We start from the raw sequence: 24,202 nt of genomic DNA, 5'->3' as shown, positions 1-24,202 counted from the left end.
ACCCTTTGGAAAAAATATGCATTATTTAAGGTTCTCCTGAGATCCTGCATCCTTGCAGGCTCCAGGTCTCTGCAGTTATCCCTCTGGTCAAGTAGGAAGAGATGTCAGTCCTCTGTGGCCTCCAAATGCTGCTCTCACCACGAGCGGGAGGGCCCTCAGTGCCCGCAAACACTATTCAGCAGCACACTGCAAACAAAATCCCCCACAAGCACCTTTACACCTGCTTGAGGGGAAACACTGGGGTGAGCTTTGCGCTAAAAGGGAGAATTCAGTCTCAGAGAAACCTTACTCCTTGCAAACACAGCAACTGCGGTACTTCTCTGGTCGGAGGAGTGAGCTGTGCGCCAAGGAAACTTCACCTTTCTGCCTCGAGGGGCTGACAACTCATCCGTGAGCAGACATTTCCTACCACTGTATTTGGCAGGGCTGTGGGTCTGGCAGTAGGTTAATCACTTGCCTTTGCCACTTCCCCATTGCCTACTCCGTGCCCTAGCAAATTGCCAGATGCTGAGATTTACTAGATCAATTGTCCTGCATTAAAAAGAGAGGAAAACCAAAAACACCAGGGACCTCTGCGTTGCGCATCCTCTCTACATGTCGTAAATACGCTCTGTGTTTCTCTTTCCAATTGACTGGGTCCCTCGCAGAGGAGCCAGCCTGGGGGCCTGTGGAGTTTTCACATCTCTAACAAAGCACTGAAGGACAGAAAAGGACAGCGGGCGCCGGATGCTGATTGTTCTGTGCCAGCGCCCTCCTTACAGCAATTATATTTCTGTTAGAAACCTCCGCCTTATTTAAAGAGACATTGTCAACTGCCTCAAAGCTCCTTTTTACAAAAGACCTATAAAGCCATTGAGATATTTTCTTAATGACCTGAAGAAAAATACTTTAGATAAGGAACATTGATAAAACAGATATGCCTCTCCTGTTGTGGGATCTAATGCATGGAAACTACTATGTAAACTTTAATCAGTTAATCGGGGTAGTCCATTCACAGCAAGCTTATTGTCTTGGTTTCCAGATGAGGGGAGTGAGACAACAGGAGGTGAGTGATCAGTGGGTTTGTTACGGAACACAGCTCTGGATTCCTAGATGATAAAGGAGGCTCTGAAATTGTCGTCCTTTATAGCACAAAGCAATAGTTAATTGTCAGGAATAGGAGGAAATATTCCCCAGAGGCATTGCAGTGTGCTACTGCCTAGGCCCTTCTGTAGGAAGTGCTCAGGAACATTCAGTGTCAGAACCGAGATCCAAAGCTTGATGGATTCCTGATCTCGGTGGTCCAACAGGCCAGTGTGCCATCGTGAAAGGCAGCTCCAGGACTGGGAGAGGGCTTTGCTGAAAAATTCCATTCACTTCAAAGACTGCAGATTATCAGGAACCTCCTAGATGCTTCTCTGATCGAAATGCCTGTTGGCTGTCACTAATGTCATTGACTCGTTCCAGCGCAGAGACAAGTAGTTGGACTTAGTGTTTTAAAATTTGCCTGGGCCCCCTTACCAGTGGCTTTAGCCAGCTCAGATTTGCCTTGCATTTAATTGCCATCCCCAAGTTTTGTTTCTGTGTCTCTTGGCAGGTGTGCTGTTCTTCAAGGATCGCTGGCATGGTACTTAAGGTGTTCTTTCCTTCATGCTGCTCCTCAGCAGAAAGTGGCATTTTGATCGGGCGTTGGATCTCGGAACAGAACTCTGCTGTTATCCTTGCTGTGGTCCATTTCCCTTTCATTCCCGTTCAGGTGAAGCAGTATCTCAGTGAACTCCAACGGGTGACTAAGGTCAATGTTTCTGTGCTTGGCTCATGGAACAACAGCAAACAGGAGAAAGAAGAGAGCCTGAGTGAGTTCTTGGAAGACCTTGGGACAATATTCTCCCATGAGCCCTGGATTCAGATAAGCAAAGAGGGAGACAGCAAATTCTGGAGCTGTTCCACCCTTCAGAAACGGTCTAATAACCACAGGGAAGAAGAAATCATCTTAGTGTATTATGATCAGCGCAAAGTTATGCTTTCCTGTCTGCATCCCCCTTTGGACACAGGTGCCTCCACTGCCCACGAGGCAGAGGATGCTTCAAGGCTCTCTGCCATCTTTGACACCGTGGCAAAGAGCAAGATACTCTTCATGACGGACAAATATGATGATGGGCCCATCAAGCTGACCCACTGGCAGTCGGATGGTGTTGAAGCAAGTATCATCGTGGAGCTGATGAAGCAGGCCTCTGTGCCCGCGTGCATGCTGCTGACATTCCTGCTTTCGCTTATCTCTGGGGCCTGCAAGAGCAGGTAAGTGGCGTGACATCGGACAGCTTGCGTTTGTGAGGAAATGTAGTTCGTACTTAGGCATTGCAGGGCAGTGCAGGGTTCCTGCTCAACCCCAATAGGAGCAGTTTATATAGAAATCAGTTTACTCATCAGTACCAGTCACGTTGTATCTCCTGGTACTGTTTTTAGTTCTGTGGACCTCGTGTGCCTCCAAGATGGCTCCTTTTCTGATCTGAGGTCACCAGCCTGTAAAATTACCCTTAGGTGGTACAGCAGGTGATATAATAGGTATGGACTGCAGAGCAGGGCTCTAATTTGACAGGTGAACGTGCCTCCTGTGGGGCTCCTCAGAGAACCAGCCCTTGACAGGCAGTCCCAGCTGCAGCACAGCCCCTCTCGTGTGCCTTAACACCGGCAGGCACAGTGCAGAGGCTGGGGATCAGGCTGACGGACCTCACGCGACTGGCAGGGACCGGACCCAGCGGTGTGCTGCACAAATGCAGAGCTGGCTGCCAGGAGGGGAACCCGCTGATACGAGTCTCAGGTGTGAGAAGGGTGGAGGGAAGGGTTGCTCTTTGTGCCAGTCACACCACGTCCGCAGACCAACCCAGTATGAACCAGTGGTGTGTCAGGTTCTGTGGGCAACAGCATGCAGTGAAGCTCCTGAACGAACCTGCTGTTGGAAACAGGCTGCTGCAGAGCTGGTATTAAAGCGTGGGGAGCTCTGCTGAAAACAAGGGGTTAAAGGTAACCTCGAACATGGTGGAGCTCTTGGACGGGTGGGGGGGCTTTCTGGGGAGGTACCGAGCTCTTCCCCATTGCACTGGGTGTAGCTCAGCCCTACTTCAGTTTTGTCACAGCTGAAATGTCGGTTTTCCAGCTATTGCATGGCTGGCAGGATGACGTGAGGGTTTTCTTCACAGCTCAATAGCCATGACTTCCTGCTCCCTATTTGCTATGAACACCTCCATAGCTGTGAAACACCAGTTAATGGTGTGTCTGAATCCATCATCCCTCTAACAGACAGTGGTGTTGCAACTCTGGGACCTTACAGCAGGTTACAGGCAATGCTGGTCTACGTGAAGCCTTGGTGAAATCCCTTTGTCAAAATGATGAAACAGAATAGGATGCTCGAAATGTAATGCGTGGCAAGTACGTGCACTACAGAGGACTTCTGAGCAGACTGGAAGGGCAGAAGCTTCTGCGGACTAAGTCAGATAACACGTCTGGTCAGCCAGCCTGGCGAGGCTGTGCCAGAGCAGGGACTGCAGTTCAGATTCCATGCTGCAAGGGGACACTTTGATTGATCAGATTTGGATAACAGCTACTACTGTATTCATGGATAAATCTTCTCAAGTGCAGCCTAAGGGTGTGGGGAACAGAGTCTTTTAACAGGTTTCCAATTGTATGATGCTGTCATGAAAAATTACAGTGAAACTCTTCATATGCAAGGGTTTGCTGAGCAGCTGGGTTACATGCTTTGGTACATGAAGGAAAAACCATCCATTTTTAGACTACTCTGTTGGAAGACATTTAGGGTCAATCTCAAACGTGATATAATCAGGGACCACCAATACCTGCAGGGATGGCTCTGTAGATGCTGAGCGTGCATTTGGCTGTTAATGGAAATGAAGGCAGAGCTTTGTGGCTGGATAGAAGATTGGGACTCAGCTCTGAAGGTCCTTTGCTCTGTGTGGATTATGTTTGACAACCAACAAGCAGGATAATCCTTTCCCATGTAGGTCCTCACTCTCAAAAGTCAGACTTGCTCACCTTAATCAGCCAGGTCAAGCCCAAGCCTCACAGGTCTCCAGAAGGCCATAGTCCAAGCATAACTTGGGAGCTTGATCCCATTCCTTACAGTCTGGCAGGCTGGGCACAGATAGCTGCTGCCCAGTTTATCAGCAGCTATTCTGATTTTTCAGCTTTTCCTAAGTCCGGTGCAGACATTTTGAGGCAGAGCAGTGGCTGGGCTAGCAGCCAGCTGTGCATAGCAGCGGGCAGAATGCAAGGCTTGCTGTGCTTAAACCTAGGTTGAGCTTGTTCTTAACCTTGGGACATAGGTCTAGGTTTCTTTCTTCTTTGTTTTATTCACCCATAGTATCAGCATGATATTTGCTTATTTTACTGATGTTCTAAAACATCGTTCTTGGAGCAAATAGGTTAGCACCTGGCTTTCTGACAAACCTCCAAACCTCCTGCTTGACCTTCGAAGTCATTTAGCACAATTTGGATCCGTTTACCACATGTTGTATGGTACAGCCTCGTTGTGTCAACATCTCCAATGCAGAGAGAGTTCAGGGATGTCAAATGTACGTGTCCTTCCAGTCCCCTCTCCCTGCGCTGGGTTAGGCCATACCCAGCGTAAAATGGGGTCTGCCGAAATCAGACCAGGTGACAGTGGAGCCATTCCCCGAGGAGATTCCCTGGGTGCCTACTTTCACTTGAAAAGTTTAGTGTGACTTAGGCTTTAACTAATTTATAGAAGTTAGCTATTTGATGCATAATATTGATGGCACCTTTTGGAGAAGTCACTGAGGAGCAAGGCTAACTGTTCCCTTGTGCAAGGAGGAGGTCCTTTGCACAGACAGCTGGTGAAAGATTCTCAGTTAAGAAGTTCCCTTCTTCCCTTTGCCTGACATGTTCTCCCTTCTGGGGTTTACTACAGGATTTCTTTCCCAGATCTTCGTGATGTTAAGGGATGGTCAGCTTGGAAGAGCTAGAGGAGAAGATCTGCGATGTCCACGCAGGCTTCAGGGGCTTGGGGCTTGTTGGGATATGCCACTGTTGCGTATTTGTGCTGGGGAAGCAGGGCAGTATCGTTAGAAGTCTCAGAAAGCGAGCGCTAGCCCTGATCCACGCTTACCGAATGTTCTCTGAATCTCACGTTAAGGCACTTCTTCAGCACCACCTTGTGCTAAGGGGTGGCCATTGCAACTCAATCTTCAGAGGGACTTGTGTGCAGAACTCCCATTGCCACTGGTGGTCCCTAGTGTGCTGTTTGGAAGGTCAGGATGATTTAGTACCGGGGCAATAAATTCGGTGTGCTCCGGCTGGTTTGTTTTTAGAAGCCCATTTACTTGCCTCTTACTGACACTGGGACCTCTGGTTCCTCATCCAGAAGAGAGGCGTTGTTCCTGCAGCTTCTAGCGAAGACCAAAAGGCAGGTGGGGGCTCTGGAGCTTTAGCATTTGCATGTGATCCAGGTTCAGAAAGATTGTTTTTCATCTGATATCTGAAAAAATCCTTGGAAAAAAAATTTGAATTGGAAAATTGAGTTTTACTCATGCAGGCTATGTTAATTTATTGCTAAAATTCCTTATATGTGGAAGTATCCCAAAGATCTCCTGCTGTTTAAATAATGCAGATACGTCATTCTTGTTTTTTTTTTTATGAATTTGATTGGTTTTCCATCGCACTTGTAAAAATTATTCCATATACTGTGTGATAAACAGGTGGCAGCATCTATGGCAATGCAGAGTCGGTATGCATTGGGTAGGAGACAACGCAAGAAATATTTTTGGCTTTCTTCATCAGTACTCTTACAGACGGGAGTTTCCAGAGCACATCTTGCAACTATTATATCAAGCTTTTTGCAGTGTGTTTGTATTTTGGTTTAAATAAACGTGTATGTACTTGCCAAAGAACGTATGTAAGTGGAATAGAGGTTGGCTCACTTAAGTGGAAGGAGCGAGAGAGTCAGTCACAGTACAGAGAAGCAGAGACCCCTGATGCATCCCTTCCTCCACGCAGGGCAGCATCTTGGTCTGGCCCGCTCGAGCAGTCATGGGGTGCTCGGAGGGACGAGGCTGCTCTGGGGATCTGTCTCACCCATGCGAGATGTTCCCCAGGCAGGAGAGCAGCAGCGTGCCCTTGCCTTTGGCAGAGGACACCGGAGGTGGCACACCTGAGAGCTGCTGCAAGCTTGGGAGCTGTGGAGCAGCACGGGGCCCCGAGCCATCGCTTGCCACCTGGCTCAGGATGGTCTGGCAGCTGCTGTTTTGACCAGTGGTTTTTCACCGTCAGCCTTCTGGGCATAACTGCACGGGCAGAGCATGTCCCCCTTCCCCCTGCTTTGCATTTCAAGCGCAATCCTCTGCTTTAGCAAAGGTTTTCCAGGAGAGAACTCAGAGCCGCTAGGCTAGGATATAATTGGAGGAGAAGCCTCGCCTGCACCTGTGCCTCAGCAAATCTGCAAACCCAGGTCAGTGAGATGGGGGGGCCAGTGCCCACCTCCCCGGCACACGTCAGGTATCACCCCCTGGCAAGTCAGCTGAATAGCAGCGCGCTGTCGTCTCCAAGGTGGGAGGCTGCGATGCGGAGCTGAGTAGCTCGGAGCCTCGAGTTAAGAAGAATGATTCACAGCACACTGCATGTATTTCAGAACCGAGCTATCTGAAATTTGGGGGGAAGGGGACTTCAGGACTCTGTCAAACTGACAAACCGTGCCTGAAGTCTGGGTGAAAGGGCTCAGAAGGATGGGGGGAGGAAGTGGATGGCAACCCCAGTGAACCAAGCAGGATTTTGAACCAGCCATACTGTCGTGATTTGTGTAGAATGAGTAAATAGCAGCCAGAGCTTTCGTCTGCCCGTCCTGCGTCCAGTCCTGATGACACTCTGCTGCTAAACTACAGGCTAAATTCCTCCTGGTGAAGTCTGGGGAAGGCATGTGCACTTTCATGGATGTCTCCAGGCCGTGCTCACTAGCAATCCAAACAGCTGTACAATTTCAAGAGCGAAGCAGGATACCGGGAATAATTTTAGCATTCGGAATGAATGTAAACTGAAGGAACATGCCAAAGCAATAAAAGCGAGTAGGTGAAAGAAATAACCAAGAGTGGATATTGATTTCAGGACCTTTAATGAGTGAAACAACTGTTGTGGACAGGAAAGAAGCGATCCCAATTATGTGAACATCAGAATTTATTCCCCACAACCACAGTACTTTGTGTCACTGCACTGCTATTAAGCATTCTTTGACAAACCTGCATCCACTGGTGTCATTTTGGACTACACAAATCACAATCGTTCCTTCTTTTGTATGTTGTGTGGTAATAAAAGTAACTCCCAAAGATAATTGAGCATCATTTAGTACTTTTCTTCTGAGTCATTAAAGAATAAAACGAAACATGTGACTAGTCCCTCCCCTACAAGCTTAAAGTGGGTGCTGACATTCAGTATTTAATTAGGTTTCCAAATTTTGTTATCTACATAGTGCTGGTCAACCTTGCCAAGGGGGTGGAGAGAATATAGGAGTGAAGACCCTGAGAAGGGCATTTGAAAGTAATAAAGAAAAAGAAAAGAGGGGAAAAAAGGGGCAAACTGTAGGGAGAATGCAGCTGTCCATTATACCAAGCTCACGTAGATAGACTTGTGATTTTACTGATCACGTTGGGCTCTGTGAAGCAGTTGTGCTGTGCTGTGTTGTTGCAGTATGTACAGAACTGCCTCAGTTTCAGTCTCTTGAAAACCTGGAGCAGCATGCAGCCCTAGTGCTGTATCCCAGAGCCCAGGGTGGGATCAGTAACACGTTCTGCCTTCCAAGGAAGAGCGAGACACTTGGTTCTACAGAATGGAAATGAGAGGTTGGGTTGTCTGCTTTAAATGTCTTGGTCTGGGAAAGGTTGCTTTAATTCTGTTAACCTTTAAGAGAGTAGTGAATATGTAATATTCTTTAATGATAATATGTTGATGCTGTTTCTGGTTACATAACCTTAACTTTACACTGAATGTTTTGCATGGAGTTTGTACAAACAACATGCAGCCTGCTATACGGCAGAAGCAAAAGAGGAGGTTCCTGTTGTGTTTCTGCAGGATGCTGAAGTTTTGGCCTTTGTCTTTCTTGTGGAGCAAACTCTCAACTTGTGAGCAGCTGGCACATCGGCTGCAGCACCTCCAGGTCATCAGCAGCAACAAGAAGGCTCAAAACCAGACCCAGCTAATGAGGTATGGAGTACCCATAAAGGCATGCACATCTTTGCTGTAGCCCTGTCTCCTCTGGGGAACCCAAACCATGGATCCTTTGCCTGCTGCAGGGATCTGCAGCTGGCCTAGCAGACACGACAACACTGTGGGGTCCTCGTTGCACCACATTGTGTTGTCTTGCTTGGTCTACTCTCTGCTAGTTTGCAGGTTTCTGCCTTGTGCTCTGTTTTATACCGCTTACGCCTTTTGCCAGATGTATGCCTTCTTCCCTAGCTTGGGAAAGACGACTGGGATATTGCCCCCAAAAAGTTTGTACTGCACCCACATGCAGTGCACTGCTATCAATACTCCCACAAGCTCACTGCTTTCACGTATGTTGCCAAGGTTAACCAAAACCTGCAATCAGTATTCAGTGGCACTTTCCAAAAGAGTAGAAAGGTTTAAATGCTGCCCTCTTTCACCCACTCTTTACATAGAGTAACTGGAGACCAGAGACTCCAACAGCAGTAACAAAGTCAGTGTAACAGAAGAAGCAAATGTGCAGCACAGTGAGTGGAACAGGGAGAGGCAGGGATCTGAGACAGGCAATACTGAATGTCCTATGGCCATTACACAGCGAGTCTTGTGTTGTGTAGTTCCCTGATCCTGCAGGAATAGACTCCCAGGGAATGCTTGAAATGGATTAGTAGATTTGAAGGCCAAAAGTAACTGTGATCGTTTAATCTGCTTTCCAGAGTAACTCATGTCATGGAATTTCATTCAGAAACTCTAGCAGTGAGGGGCAGTTTGGTAGCCCTTCTGGGTGTTTATGAACCCAGAAACACAGTTTATTACATTGACTAGTGGTTCAGCTACCACTAGAGGTAGTACCTCTTAGAAAGCTAACCTCAATATGGATGCTCCAAGTGAAATTCCTGCTGAGTATGCACATACACTTTGTTTAACGTTATTTTTCTTTGTAGCTTTAACCCCGCTTTTCGCTCCCCTTATTTAAAAAAGGTTTCATGGTGTGACAGGCTCTGAGTCACTTGGTGTTTGGCCCCAGAAGTAGCAGCACATCAGTGAAAGTCAAAAGCACTCTGCACCATGTTTCTGTAGTAAATTGTCCCAGTGTTCCTAGGACGTTAAAGATGCTATGTAAGTGAAGCCAACAATTGTCATTGAAACTTTCAGTGCTGTTCTTTCTGCTGCTCTAACGTTGTTTCTGTTTATCGTGCATGCAGGAAAGCCAACATCTTTGTCTCTCTGCTGATTGATGTGGCTCTGGGAATACTGCTAATGTCCTGGCTGTACAGAAAGAACCGGATCGGTCACCTTGCTGACACTCTCATCCCTGTGGCTGATGTAAGTCTGGTCAGAGCCATTCCTCTTTCAGCTTCTGCGGGCACTGACCAGCTCTTGATGCCTGAAGTGCCTGTAAGGAGGCAATGCCTTAGACACAAGGATTTCAGAGAGAGTCCTGTCTGAAGTCATGCAAATTAGGTCTCCGCAAGAACAGTGAAATCTTCAAATCGAGCCTCCTGGGGCTGTTCAAAAGGAACACAGCTCTGGCTTGAGTGTGCAGTAAATAGTAATTAGATACTTACTTGAGGATTGTTCCAGCTCCCAAAGTAACAATTATGGCTTGGGCAGAGCCCTGCAGCTGCAGGTTGGAGTGGTTATCAAGTTCACAGAAGTATCGTCAAGTTGTTGCTTTATAGGGCATTTGGGAAAAAGAACGCTGTAACTTACGTTGAATCTGATAAACTGCTGAAAAGTCAAACTTGATAAGCATGCAGCTGTGCTTGTGAAGAGGAAGTTCATGGGGAAATCCAAAGGTATTAGCTAGTCAGGATGCAAACACCTGAAATCCTAAGAACTCTGGTGTGCAGATGGTAAACTAGGAAAACTTGCTGTGTCCTGTGCTTTTCTCAAACAACTCCTCTTGCCCACTGAGATCCCTCAGCATCAGCATAAATTCATGAAGAACAAGTATGACTCATACTGCCCTGCTTTCCTGGTGGCTCATTTTAAGTGCTTCACTCCAATATATCTGCGTAGTGGCAGAAAGGAACATATAATGCACTTCGGAGGCTGGAGGCCAGACCATTAATCTAAAGTTAGCTCTGGTTTTAGAGCTTCTGTGTCTTGGGAATACATGTGCAGCCAACGTTGAGCATTGTCATGCAGCTGCACAACCTAATCCTTTCTCTACTCACTTTTCTTTTATTTTTGGGACAGAAGATGAATCTTTCCATTGGTTTCTTTCTGGGAGCTGGAAGACATCCTCTCATCGCTCTTTTTCGGTTTCATGGTTGGGAGGATTTTTTTCTGATTAGAGAATTCCAGCAGCAATTTGTTTTTTACTAATCCTGTCTTTCTTGGGAAGAGATCGTAATTCCCTTGACAATGATCTGCTTGGTCCATGTCTAACATTTTCATTGTCACAAGCCATATGTCTCTGATCATTCTTGTACATGCTGTGCTTCCAGAAAATGTGTATGGAGTGTGTATGGAGATCCAGCATAGCTGTGAATCATTATTATTGCTATTTTTGTTCTTTTTCATAGTCAAGCTTAAGGACTGCATGTTTTAAGGATTGCTGCAGACATTATTCAGAAGCAAAGTTGGGATAGAAAGGACTACATTTCTTCTGCAATACATTTACTCCTGTAGTATTTGAGCTAAAACTAAGAATCGTTTTGTAAGTCTTATTCCTAAGTCTTCACCCTTGCAGATATTTCAGCTGGAAAAGTTTAAGTTCTCTAAAGCTCACTCCGTGGGATTATCCTAAGTGTCCAACTCTCAAAAATCTGATTTCTTAACAAGTTTGTAAGGAAGTGGCTTTTGGCTGTGTTCCCGTTTGCGCAGGTGGCTCCAGGAGGGGTTCCATCTGCCCGGTGTCTTTGCCAGATGGACGCTCTCTGTGCTCAAGGTGTATCTGATCCCAGCACCTGTCCTGGACAGCCTTGCTTGTGAGAGTTGCTCATTCATTCCTCTTTAAAAAAATTAGCTCATCTGTCACTCCACTTTCATATCGTAGTGTCAGTTATTTTCATCATGTCTCCTACGTGTGCTGACTTCATTACCTCAGTATCACTAAGAGCTGTTTGCTTACTTTTCTGCAAGTGTAAGCTTCCCCTTGTATGGGTGGCCTGGTAGTCAGTTTGTGCCTTTCTTCTCTGCAGTATCTCCAAGCTTATCAGTTCAGGCCACTTACAACTCCTCTGACTTTCCAGCTCTACTTTCTTCTTTCAAGCATATTAGATTGTGGACGTAAAATCATTTGGAGTCCTTTTACTGCCTTTGGTAGGCATCGATTGATGTACATCATGTGCAGAGGCCTTAAAAAATGCAGTTTTGAGTGATCCCAAAATATACCAATGACTTCAGCATGTGGTGTGCAAGCCAGCACCACTTCTTTTCCAGTATGACAGCAAAATCTCCCCTTAACCATTCAACAGTAGGTTTCCACTTTGCTGCTGAGTGTCCATCTGGTACACATTATTCCCATCACTTGGGCTTTCTCAAGTGCTTGTGTTGCCAAATTCAGTAATGCAAACTTTCCCCTGTGCAGAATGAGTTACTATTCCTTCCCTAAAGCTCCTTGCTACTCTGCTTTTGATGTGCCTTAGATCTGATGATGGCACTGACCTTCTTACATCTCTGTATCTGCTAGTAAACATAACATTAAATATATTTTAATAATCTTATCATAATATGTGTGTATATACAACCTTATTGTAACCTTATGGATTTGATCAATTTTAACATCGTCAGACTTTTAGCTGTCTGGGGGCTGGAAGCAGTGCTTTTTTTTTTTTTCCTAGTAAACATCCTTCTGGAAAAAAGCAGGTGCAGGTAGATTATTTTGACTCTCAACAATTGCCAGGGTCACAAGCTCAGCCTGCTGACGTGAGGATCAAGCCGTGTTCCCTAGCCATCATTCGTCATCCCCTGATATAATGGTTCTCAAATCAGCACTTAGCTAGCAATTGTTGATGATGCACAAGACATCATTGACTGCAGCTCCCACTTTCACAGCTTGATGAGCTGTGCTGTGCTGACTGTAATAACAAGTTGCCTTTGTCAGTAAATGAAGCAGATGTGATTCAGACACCTAGGGAGTGACTGGGGAGTAGCTGTATGCAACACGAAGGACTGATTTTGGAGCAGGCTTTCAAAAACAAGAATGGAAAATGTGAATAATCTGCTCTCTGTAGGTGCCCTTACAGCTCCTACCCTCCTCCTTCCTCTTGCTCCCACCAGGCTTCCCAACAGCAGTCCTTGTTTTTGCCTTCCACAAAAATATCCGATTCAAAGTGCTACATTTTTTTTTCTGTTTTGAGATGAAGAACTGCTTACAAACCCTCTTTTTTATTTTTTCCTCTTTCACCTCTTGCATCCTGGCTGTGTTCTCTTTTCTTCAGGCTGTAATCTCTTTGAAACAAATATTTATCATAGATCATGCCTCCAAAAACAAGACTGGAGCTTAGAGATAATTGGATGTAAGTTCCTATTCAGTTATGTTTTCTAATATATAAACAAAGCTAGTAGAGAGGACACTGCCTGGAAAATATTCTTAGGTGTTACTTTATAAAATCACAGGTAGGTGCCTGGCAGGGAGTGCTTTGGCTCTGCTTTCAGTGCCTTGTGCTAGATGCTTCACTCAGTTTGCACTGCACTTCCCAGTGTCCACGGTGCCCACCCTCAGTGGGCTGTGTGTCTTTCTCCATGGTTGTCACAGCACCACTAGACACATGGAGACATGCAAGAGAAACATGGCTGTGAAGAAAATATTTCCAGTCTAAAATATTGCCAGCCATGTTAGCTTTAGTCTCTGGTTTGGTGATGTCTTTACACCCCTTTATGAAACCACTTCCATGTAATTGACTGTGTCTTATTTATTAATACTGGTCACATTCAGTATGCATGACTGCAACAAGAGGATTAGACTCCCAGTCACCTTTTACGATTCTGCTTGCTATTGATCAGTCCTAAAATATCTGGCTGCAAAACAACTTGCAAGGTTATGCCTTAGGCCTATGTTTTGAAATGCTTTGCCCAGCTAAATAGCAGCAAGCTAGGGCACCTTCCCAGGGTTACGTGCCCCTGTCAGAATTTAGTGGCACCGCTGGAACTGGAAGCCTTCAGAAGGAGTCAGTGCTGGAAAACAGCCTTGCTGAAGGACTGCTTTCAAGCATTTAAATATTTCATTAAAATCCCCAAATGCTTTTTCCAAGTTACAAATCCAACACTTTAAATATTAAAACCAGTCTATTTATACAGTAGCTAAAAGTTTTCAGCAATGGAGGTAAGATCTGTGGGTTCAAATCAGTTCTGACTTACAGCAAGATATTTTAAGGGACGTTGAGACAGAGGGTAAATGAAGGAAATAAAAAGGCAATCTTTTTCAGGGGATTTTTGGATAAAGTGAAGATGGAGCTCTGAATTTTGCCACTACACTAAAAGTAAATGCTTACAAATCCACTTTGCAATGATCCAGTTGGTCAATGAAATGTAATCATTTATTGGAAGACATCTCCTCTTAGGGAAACTTTCCCTACAAATGATGGGGAAATTAGGCTATAGCACATCAGCTTCAGATAGCATGTCTTGACTCTTATGCACATGCACAATTGAGATTTTTAGAGGTGGAAGGCTTTTACTCTCAATCTCTGTTCATGTGGGACAGTGGGTGAGGTCACTTCTTCCAGGTATGTTCCCCACCTGTTTGCTGGGGGTTACCACTCTCAGCTACCTCAGTTCACAGCCTGGTAAAGGAACCTCACAGTTGATTTCAGCTTAGGTGAGAAGCTCAGGTGCATGTTGCTGAGGAGCAGAGCCCCACCATCTTCTGCCCTGCCTACTGCAGTCAAAGCAGTGTGGTGTAGAGAGAAAATCAGTAAATAATTTGGGATTAAATCACCAGAAATTGTGAGTCAAAGCCCTCTGTGATTTGGAAACAAACTCCATCAGCTTTGTTCTCAGTGATTCAGAAGGCTTCTTTTTTACTGGGATGCCATGGGTATCTCTCTCTGAAGCCTGCAAGTCTGACAAGACAGTGGTAGGCAAGATCAGCGCCCTACACCATGGCTGATCTTGCCTAGTTTACCACAGAGTAGAAAGAAAGCTTGTTTATATATGAAGCATGTTTACATAATTGTGTTTTCTAGCCTGCTGTAAACTCATACAGGTTATTTCATTATAAAATTTTCCTGTTTTGTCCATGAGCACACAGCCATCCTGCCCCGTTACAGATCCTGGCTGCTTTCCCCATACTTAGATTGCTCTCTCAGTTCTGATTTTTCAGTTGTCTGTCCAACTAAGTTGGTTTGTGCACCAGCATTTGCCATCTATTTCAAGTATACTTATTACACCAAGAAATCAGACTACAAGTCTACCAAATACATCCATGAACAAACCCTAGGTTCATGTTCCCAGCAGAAACCATTTAAGCAGTTTAGCGCTCTCGTGCTGTTACATTTAGGTTCAGTAAAGAGTCATTTTCCAATAAAGGTGTGTTTCTGAGTTAACTAGTTTTCTATGGTCGTTTGAGTTTTTTTCTCCATTGCTTTGAAGGGTGTGGTGAAATAGTTTTTTTAGGGGTAACACATTCAGTACACTGGACTTGTTTGATGTGGTAGGAATCTATCTCAGGCTGCTTACGTGTTTGCTTCCATGTGTTTGTAGCATGTTGCTGAAGAGCTCCAGGACCTGCTCCAGTGGCTAATGGGAGCACCAGCTGGACTGAAAATGAACCGAGCTTTGGATCAGGTGTTGGGCCGTTTCTTCCTTTACCACATCCATCTTTGGATTAGTAAGTGCATTTGTTTAACTTTTCAGCCTCCCTTTTCATCTCTTCCCTCCCAAGTGCTTAATGTTTGCCTAGGGGTGAATAATGAATCAAAATGCACTACTGCAAGTACAGACTCGTCTGTGAGTCTTCCTGCTGTGGGAACTCAAGCCAAAGTTGGATTCCCACACGAGGAAGTCATGCATATTAAATAAAGTGCTTGTCTTGGTGCTTTGCAAGAAGTGCAAGTCACTATGGATCTTGATTTCTTGGTGCCATAAGTGGTGACTGTCCAAGGGATGGTTTTAGGTCTAATGTAGGCATTGCCCTGTAAGAGGCAATTGATAGGATAGGGAAGAGAAGTGTGCTTTTGGGATGCAAACACAAACTCTGCCCTGCTACTGACTTCAATTTAGTGCAGTTTTTTACAGCTTTTCTATGTGTATTCCCTCCTTGAAATACCACACCACTGTTACCCTTAGTAAGTGTCTTGATAAAGGAAAATAATCACGATGGGAATGAACTCCTTAGTTATTATACTGACGTAGCCTACTTGACATTCAAGTAAGTGACTTTACTCCACTTCAGTGATGAAAGATGCTGTGTGTCTCTAGACTGTTTTATTTTACAAAATTCATTTGGAATGGTTTCTGTGGGAATAAGAAGAAGAGAGGGATCACTTCAGTAAAGCTTGACATGTGCGGTTAAAAATGTAATTAGGAACCTGGACACAAATCTAAAAATGTAAGCTCTGTGTGGAGCAAGGTGACTGCTCTGTTCAAGCTGAGCACATCCTCGCCTTCCGCACAGAGCTGCCACATCTGAACACAAACCTAGGGGAAAACAGAGCTCTTTTTCGTCCTCCTAAGCAGAAGATGGCCATCTAAAGGAACTTTCCAGTTTCCCTTCTATATTTTTGTGGCTATGATTTCTGGAGCAATGTTTGAACAGAGGGGAGAAACAAAACAGGGAGAAAATCAGTCCTTTGAGACTGTCATCATAAGATGTATCAGTCAAATACTGACACTGCAATGTCCACTAGGCTACATTCACCTGATGTCCCCATTCATTGAGATGATCCTCTGGTATGTCGGTCTGTCGGCTTGTCTGGGCCTGACTGTGGCTCTCTGCATCCTCTCTGACATCGTTGCACTTCTGACCTTCCACATCTACTGCTTCTATGTCTATGGAGCAAGGTGAGTTGATCTCACTTGGTTGTGTGTTGGATATGTTTGCGGAGAAAGTCCGATGGACATTCAGGGCCTATCGTTATTTTGTGGAGCACTGCACCTAACAGCTGTCTGCTGTGGCAGCTATTGATTACTGATGGAGTCAAAGCCTCGTGCTAAAACCAGATGGACACTCAATATACAGAAAGCATTAGCAAAAAGCAGGTATTGGGGATACCTGGAGCCACTGTGGCTTGATTCCTCACCAAAGAATCCACAAAACCTAAACCTTGATATATGAAATCTATGACACAATGAATCATCTGATCCCAGGCCCAAGTGGGATACTAGGTACATTCAATCCTGTTGTAGTTCTCTTGAATTCACAGTTTAAGCCAGCAATTAATCTATTGCTTTCTTTTATGCATGTAGAAATGATAGTCACAGGAGTGCAAGCAATCTGTCTTTCAGTTCTCGTTTTTCACTTCTCACAATATTTACTTATTGTGGTAGTGACCTGGAAAAATAAAACTACGTGACAGGTAGAGGGCAAGTTCACCCTATCCCTTTAATTCAACCTCTCATAATACTCTTCAGTGGCACCCTACTCAGTGGTTTTTCAGGGAACTAGAGGAGAGGAGGAAGAAAGGGGAACACTTGTTCTTCTGGAGAAACCCAGAAGTCCCTGTCTATGCCTGGCTTCAGGGATTCTTGTCTGGATTATGGAGCCCAGATGGCAGCTTTGGGGTTACAGCAGGACTGTGACACCACCCTGGTGGCATTGTCTGGACCTACTGGAGGGCCTCACTGCCTGGGAGCTAGGTAGAGGCTCTGAGGGAGCGTGTGGCTTTGGGGCACCTCCTGTGCTGGGCACGTTGGGGTTACTGTGCAAACAGTGCCTGCTGACATGCTCAGTTCCTGCCCTCTGTTAACACGTGCTGCAGCAAGGCATCACACAGACCACTGGAGAACAGCTGCTCTTGCCAAGGAGACGAGATACAAGGTAATGAATAATGGAACCTTTGGCTTATAAAGTACAGAACTGCTGTTGTTCCTCCCCAGGCTCTGAGCAGAGGGCTTCACGTTGCAAACAACAAAAATAGAAGCACTTCAGTTACATGTAGTTTAGGGATATGAATTGGTTCTGTTGTGAGCATAGGGCTTACACCCAAAATCAGTAACGTCAGTAAAGCAGAGTTTCTTCCCAACATCTCTAGTTCACTAGAATTTCTGTTTTGGGCTGTGAAAAGTGGCCTTGGTCCCTTCCAGTTGTGAGTGGAAAGAGGAAAAGCATTTTCTCTGCTGATTGCTTTCCCGTCGTGAGCTGCAGGGAGCCCGTCTACCAGTCTGGGCTGTCTGTTAGAAGCGTAGAGCAGCTGTACGTTACCTTGCCACTGGCACCAAACTGTCCCTGCTGTGCTTGGTGTCCCCACAGAGAGTCAGGAGCGGGTACCAGTCACCCACACCAGCACAACCACCACAGCACCTTCGTGCAGCTGGCGGAACAAATGCTGGCTCAGGTGCTGCTGAAGTCTGAGCTCCGCCTCTGAAACAAACCATGCAGTGAAACGAGAGCGGGCATGTGTGTGCAGGCAGCGGTGAAGGTAGAGCAGGTCCATCAGGTCCACACGCCTGGTGTCGTGCTGGGGCACGCGGGCGAGTGGGCAGCCTGCATCCCAGCCGCGTCGGGTGTGTGCCAGCAGGCTGGAGGAGTCCTCCCGGGCACCCTCTGGCCCTGAGATGAGAGCGCTGAGCTGTGCCTCCCAGCCTGGGCACCCTGCCAGTTCCTTGAAGCAGTTGGTGTTCCTCAAACCAGATTCCTCGCTGGGGTAAGACTCCTCGCCACTGCTTTCACAACACTGTCTTGAAGGCTAAGCAGCCTCCACACTTGAAGTAGGCTGGTTAACCGGTCTGGCTGATGTAGCTCAGGCTCTGGTCTGCCCGACAGGTTGGCTCTGTCCGCCTTCCCTACAGTCCTGTATGTCAGACACCGCTGCCCAGGGTTCTTTGTGACTCTTCTCCCTGCCACGGGCTCTTTCTTCCTCTGTGTTGTTCTGTAGATGTCTCTGTTTCCCACCTCTTACCACCCCAAGCATCTCTCACCATTGCTGTTCTCCTTGGAGAGCTCTGAGTGTCGCAGCACCAAGTGAAACAGCTTGGAAGGACGCGGTAGGGGTGCCACCAGCCGTTTAGTAGATTTCTTCCCACTCTTGCAGATGAAGGTGCAAGGGCACCAGTCCGCTCCCTTGCCTCTCTGCTGCAGAGGCAAAATTGGGTTGTACTGATGCAAGTGTGAAGGATAGGGCCTTGGCCACTCCAGCCGTGGGAAGGGTGTCAGGTGAGAGCAAAGGGCAGGTCTGAACCCTAGAGACTGAGGTGTGCGTGGGGAAATAAGCTTGCTGCTCCTCCTGCAGCAGGGAGGGCGGTGGCGTGGGGCTGCCGGTGGCTGCTGCTCGTAGCGGCCACCCTCCTGCAGCACTTGCCGCTGCACGTATGCCAACCTCTTCCCCGGGAGCAGAAATCGAGAGACTTGCCATAGGCACTGGGCGTGGCGAGGGGGTTGCCCTCCAGTGGTCCGGAGCTGCCTGCAGCAGCCCAGCAGCCTGCCTTGCCTATGCCAGGGGCCGGCCCCAGGACAGCCGAGCGAGCGATTAGCATTTTAACTGAGTCTTCCCCAGGTCGATTTCTCCTGTCACTCCGAGCTGCGTGGTACAGTGAGTGAGTGGGCGCAGGGGTGTAGTGATGACAGGTGTTTTCTGAGGCAGCTCGGGAACTCGCTGCTCTAACGCGCGACGTCTTCTCTTTGCCCAGGCTCTACTGCCTGAAGATTTACGGCCTGTCATCCCTCTGGCGCTTGTTCCGTGGGAAGAAGTGGAACGTCCTCCGGCAGCGGGTGGATTCCTGCTCCTATGACTTGGACCAGGTAGTGCTGCAGCACCAGGGGCTTGCTGCAGGGCACTGCCTGTAGGCAATGCGATCCTGCTCTGCTTTGGGTAATGTTGAGAGGGAGGCCACAGGAGGCTCTGTGGTGCCCAAAACGAGCACATTGTGCAGCACTGCATCCTCTTCAAACAAACCCTGGGCTCGGCAGCACCCCTGCACTCTGCGTACTCAGGAGGTTTGTCTGGCAGGCGCTGAGCACCCTGGTGACCTTCACTGGGTGCTGCAGATTCTCGTGGCTCTTGGAGCACAGGATTGGGTACGGGGAAGGAGGCAAGTTAAGAAGTGGTGCCCAGCAGTGTTGCCGTAGGAACAGACTTGCCAGCGTTTCTATTAAAAGGCCCCGTTTCATTCACACTGTGCTGGATCCTGGCCCACACGTTCTCGCTCAAACAGCAGAGGCAGTTTTTTTTTGTCAAACACTGTGATCTCTATTGAAATTCTGAAATGCCATATGAAAGTTCAGCAGAGCCTGTCTGCGCCACACCTGCTGTTGCAAACATCACTAAAATAAAATAATATTTGGTAACTTCCAGGGCCAGTGCCTCTCTCTGTTGCAACAGATAAGCTTCAGCTTCTTGCACTGCAGTGGGGGAGCTAATTTTCTTTTCTTTGGTGAAAGAAAAGTAAGAGCCTCTGTGCCAGGCTGACTGTTTATGTCAGGATTCTGCCCTCTGTGCTTTGAGGAGAATTGGTTTGGCACTTCAGGCTTCATCCTGCTGCTCCAGAGGCCAGTGGGAATTCTGTCATTGGCCTGCGTGGGACGAGACACTCAAAGCTGACCTTAAAAGACTTCTGGAGATGCTAAGCAACTGCAGTGGAGTGACAGAGGAGGCGAGAAGCAACTGCTGTGAAGAGGATGGGTTGGGCTGCGATCTATTTCTGGTTACATGCATAAAGCTGGGATGTTGATCCACCTCTGTGACAGGAGTGTCTGGGTTATTTTCTTTCATAACATGCCGTGGCCATGTTCTCTTCCTGCAGAAATGGCAGTGCCCCGTGTTCCTGTGTCCTCTCTCTTCTGGAAGCTGTGACTAAGAACTGAAGAGTCAGATCTTTATTTGTCATAAATTTGTATTTCTCCACTGATTCTAGCTGGAATTAATTAGACTTAAGCCAGCTGGGCCATCCCAAAATGGAAATAACTTCTTCTGTGGGCAGTGGAGTTAATGACACCTGCTTTCCTATGTTTTTTTCTCCTTTATGTATAAATATTGCACCCCCCACTCAGTAACTCTAACTTATTTCTCTCTCACAATTTCCCACTGAGCAGGATACTGCAGTCCATGGCTGCTGTGGAGCTGCAAACATGCAGACTGGCCAGCCAGCTGCTGCCTGTGGGAATGGTTATCTACCCAGCTCTCCTGAAACAAGGAGGAACAAAAATACTTCTCAAACTTCTATAACGTTCCCTACCCTTCCACCTTTTTCTGGTAAAAACTGACTGATGGCTTTAAAACTTAAAGGGGTAGAGGACAGACAAACAGCATGCTCATGTAAGCCCTGTTTCCTAAGGAAGCCAGACTAAAATAGGAAATATTGGGCATTGTCTATAAAGGAAAAGTGCTGTCAGGATCCAGCTTGTTTGTCTTTCCAAACGTAGTCATAGAGAAGATAGCCTCAAAAAAGGCCCAAAAAGAGAAGTAATACTGAAAATATTCAAGGTAACAGAATTATTCACATAGGGAATAAAAATAAGTTAAGAATCTTGCAAACTGTCATTGTTTCACCATTTCCTATTTTTATTTTATTTTGGCTTTGCTTTACTAATGATTGTTTGTGTTTCTTTTTTCCCCAGTTATTTATTGGCACATTGCTATTTACAATCCTGCTGTTCCTCCTGCCTACAACTGCACTGTATTATTTGGTGTTTACCCTGGTAAGATTTAATCCCTGAAGCTAATGGTATTATGTCTTCTGAGATCTTTTATTTTTTCTTTTTTTTTCTTTTTTTTTTTAATGTTTCCTTGTCATTTACTGTCATCCACAAAGAGAATTCAAGATTTATCTGAGTGTTCAGGAAGGGTTCTCACACAACCCATGTAGGCCAAGCAAGTGGAATTCAGGATACGTGTCTGTGTTTCTCCAAAGGGAATTCCCAGCAAATCCAGGTCAGCAGGACATGCTGTTCCCCTGCCTTCTTTCACTCAGAAGTTATTTTTAATCTTTCCGTGTAATGTCTGGGGTGACGACCCCTCTAGTTTGATCCAGAACAACTTCTTCAAGAAGTTAACCTTCCGTGTTAAATGCTGTCAGCCAGGCTTTGCCTGGAGGATTGGACTTCCTTATTTTTCTTTTCTTCCCCCAATACAACCAGTCCTATCTGCAGCCTGCCTGAAGCAAAATTTTCCACATTTTCCTTCACATGATTTCAACATCTTTTATGAGCCCTCTCTTCTCAGATGAGCTTGACAGCAAAAATAAATGCTGTCTGACAAAAGGAGGTGCTTTAGTCAGGGGACACAAAGCACTAAGTAGAAAGCTCATTTTTGACTGCTTTGCTTTTGCTTAAATGCTCTGCATGGGGTTTCTTCAAGCAGAAATAAGCTACTTCAGCTCATTGCTGGAGAGTGGGAAATTTGCATTCACTGGTGGAGTTCACTAAGAAATGGAAGCCTGAATTCTCCCTCTTAGGCTCTGACAGTTGAAAGTTGAGATGGTCAAAGAACATCATGCAGGGGCTGGATGCCCAACCTGTCTAGACATCAAACCCACCTTGGGATGCTTTAGCTTACACACAATGTCAGATTGCAGATCAGCTCATGGGTTTTCAAGGGTTACATCTCCTGTTTCTCTGAGATTTGCTTATTAAACTGTTTCTCTGTAGCTCCGTTTGCTGGTGGTGATTGTGCAAGGCCTGATACACTTGCTAGTTGATCTGGTTGACTCTCTGCCTCTTTATTCAATCATCCTTCGGCTCTGCAGATCCTACAGACTTGCAGGTAAGTCCTTCAGCACTACATATGCAAAAGGTCACGGATTTTGCATTATGCATTTCATTTTGACGCAATGGATAGCTTCTAAATAAAAAGATGCCGAGGGCTGGGAAAGAACCCAAGGCATAACATTGTCCATACTGTTAAACAGTTCCTGCACGAGCAAGATGAGGATGTCAGTGGAAAAACATTTGATGCTGAATCAGAATCACAAGCACCTTTACAAAGCCTGTGATAACTAAAAGTGACACCCAAGCAAACACCATTTAAATCAGTTTTTTTTTGTTTTTTTTTTTATTCCAGTTCTAGTGTACTAGGGCAGGTAAAACATCTGAGAGTTAAACAAGCTGTTAACCTTGTGTATTTTGGTTGTGAAAAAAATTGCAAAAATACTTGGGAAATCTGCTCTTTCAGTGGGCTGGATTGACAGAGAATGTGAATCATTGGAGCTCCAGTTCTTGTCTGACTTTACAAATTGAAGTCCTGAACTGTTTGGTTCAATTTCAGAGGTCTGGGGAGGTTTCAGACAATCATTCCCTTTTTGAGATTAACCTATCACCATTTTTAAACTATTTATCATTTCTCGCCTTTTGACAACGAGCCATGGTTAGTATCAGAGTAAAGGATCATTTTGAAATGGATTTCACTGTCAGTAGATATAGTTGATCCAGTTAAAATCAAGGCAGTCTAAATCATTATCTTCCATCCATTTAAAGAGCATGCAGTGGGAATTTTAAAAACAAGAAAAAGCTTGATCATCACCAAAAGAAAGCTAGTCATCAAAAGTAAAGGAAGCCTAAGGGAACTGGTAACAGCTCTGTATGTTGTAGTGGTGCCAGGTTTGATTTTGGGAAGGTAGAGCTGAGCGATGTTACCAAGGCTGTTGTTTTTCCATGTGTGCTTTCTGCATGTTCCTATGAATTTCCTGCTAGAAGCTTCTTAGCCCTTCAGAGCTGTCTTTGGAGAACAGGAAATGCTGCTGAAGAAAACTGATCCAGTAGACAGCAGGTCATAGGGTAGAAGGAGATCTTGCTGTCTCTGAGAGTTGTAAGCCCCTATATTCTCATCAGTCTGGGGTTACTTCTCAGTTTTGGTAAGCCAGCTACCCTTTGCAGGGTGATAAGCCTCCACCCAGGTAGAGGATCGTCTGCTCAGTTTTTTGTTACCAAACTTTTGCTGCTGGCTATTTGTTTGTTTCTCTTAAACATTTTATGAAAGAGAACACTGCAATACCATGCTGTCTGCTAGATGAAGAGGCATCTCTGAGAATTTCTGCAGCCTGTATTCCTGCACCAGAATATAAAACAGAATTGGAATGGTGACAGATGGAGCAGTTGAATCAAATTCAAAGGACTTCAGAGAGTACACATCACTTGATGTCCCCACTGCTTAGATTTTGCCTCCCTTTTCAGACTCAGATTAGAAGTCTTCTGGTGTGTGTTACAGCAGCTGATTTTACAAGCACCATCAACATGGTTCTACCAACACAAATGAATAGCTTTTGCTATCAGCAAGGGTTTAGTGCATTGTTTAAGTTCATCTAAGTTCAGTGCTGGCATCTGGACTCTAAGTTCCTTGACTCAGCCTCTGAATTAACAAAATATGATACCGATGAAGCCTGGGCAAAGGTAGATGTACAATCTACATCCACACACCAGAAATTAAATCCATATTTTCTTTCCCCTCATGATGTGAAATTCTTTGGATTTGAAAAAAATATTGTAACTACATCAAAGCTGATGTCCTCTGTGCAAGAGTTCTGGCTGCCCAGTGTCAGCTGGAGGGATGACACCTTGGTTGGGATGGATACAGTGTGATGTCGATTTAGAGTGTGAAGTAAGGCATAGCAGTGAGGTCCAGGCTTCTCAGGCTGCCCCACACCCAAGTTAGCAATGCACTGTTTGATTGTGAACAGGTCATTTCATTACTTCTCTTTCACTCTTGTCCAGTGTTGATTCACATCACAAACTTTGGGACAAGCTCTGTCACTCTCAGGATGGTTCTGTAGGTCCTGACTTAGTGGTGCCTCTATATTTACAGGAACACAAACAAGCACTGAGCTTGCTCTACTGCACTGTAATGTGAAACAAAACAAATGGGGTCATGTCCTTACCTCTCTTGTGCTATTGGTGATGTCTGTGTACAAAAAATGCTGAACTGTGAGCTCTGGAACTGGCTAGCAATTTCAGAGGGTAGCTGAG

At 45.8% G+C, this 24,202-nt stretch overlaps 1 protein-coding gene across 2 annotated transcripts in view; it reads left to right on the top strand.

Moving 5' to 3' along the window:
* Window positions 1-24,202, top strand: part of PIGQ (phosphatidylinositol glycan anchor biosynthesis class Q) — a 36,495-nt gene that overhangs the window by 2,447 nt on the left and 9,846 nt on the right. For both annotated transcript variants that reach the window (XM_035548962.2, XM_050713827.1), the window contains exons 2-9: window positions 1,577-2,277; window positions 8,071-8,202; window positions 9,405-9,525; window positions 14,854-14,980; window positions 15,999-16,152; window positions 18,937-19,048; window positions 20,864-20,944; window positions 21,893-22,007. In XM_035548962.2, coding sequence (XP_035404855.1) covers window positions 1,604-2,277; window positions 8,071-8,202; window positions 9,405-9,525; window positions 14,854-14,980; window positions 15,999-16,152; window positions 18,937-19,048; window positions 20,864-20,944; window positions 21,893-22,007 — 1,516 coding nt within the window. In that variant the 5' untranslated portion in view covers window positions 1,577-1,603. The remainder of the gene's footprint in view (window positions 1-1,576; window positions 2,278-8,070; window positions 8,203-9,404; window positions 9,526-14,853; window positions 14,981-15,998; window positions 16,153-18,936; window positions 19,049-20,863; window positions 20,945-21,892; window positions 22,008-24,202) is intronic.

Source organism: Cygnus atratus, chromosome 15 (genome assembly GCF_013377495.2).
Source record: "Cygnus atratus isolate AKBS03 ecotype Queensland, Australia chromosome 15, CAtr_DNAZoo_HiC_assembly, whole genome shotgun sequence".
NCBI classification, from domain to species: domain Eukaryota; kingdom Metazoa; phylum Chordata; class Aves; order Anseriformes; family Anatidae; genus Cygnus; species Cygnus atratus.
The sequence above is the reverse complement of the archived record's forward strand: the minus strand, read 5'-3'. Positions and strand labels throughout refer to the sequence as shown.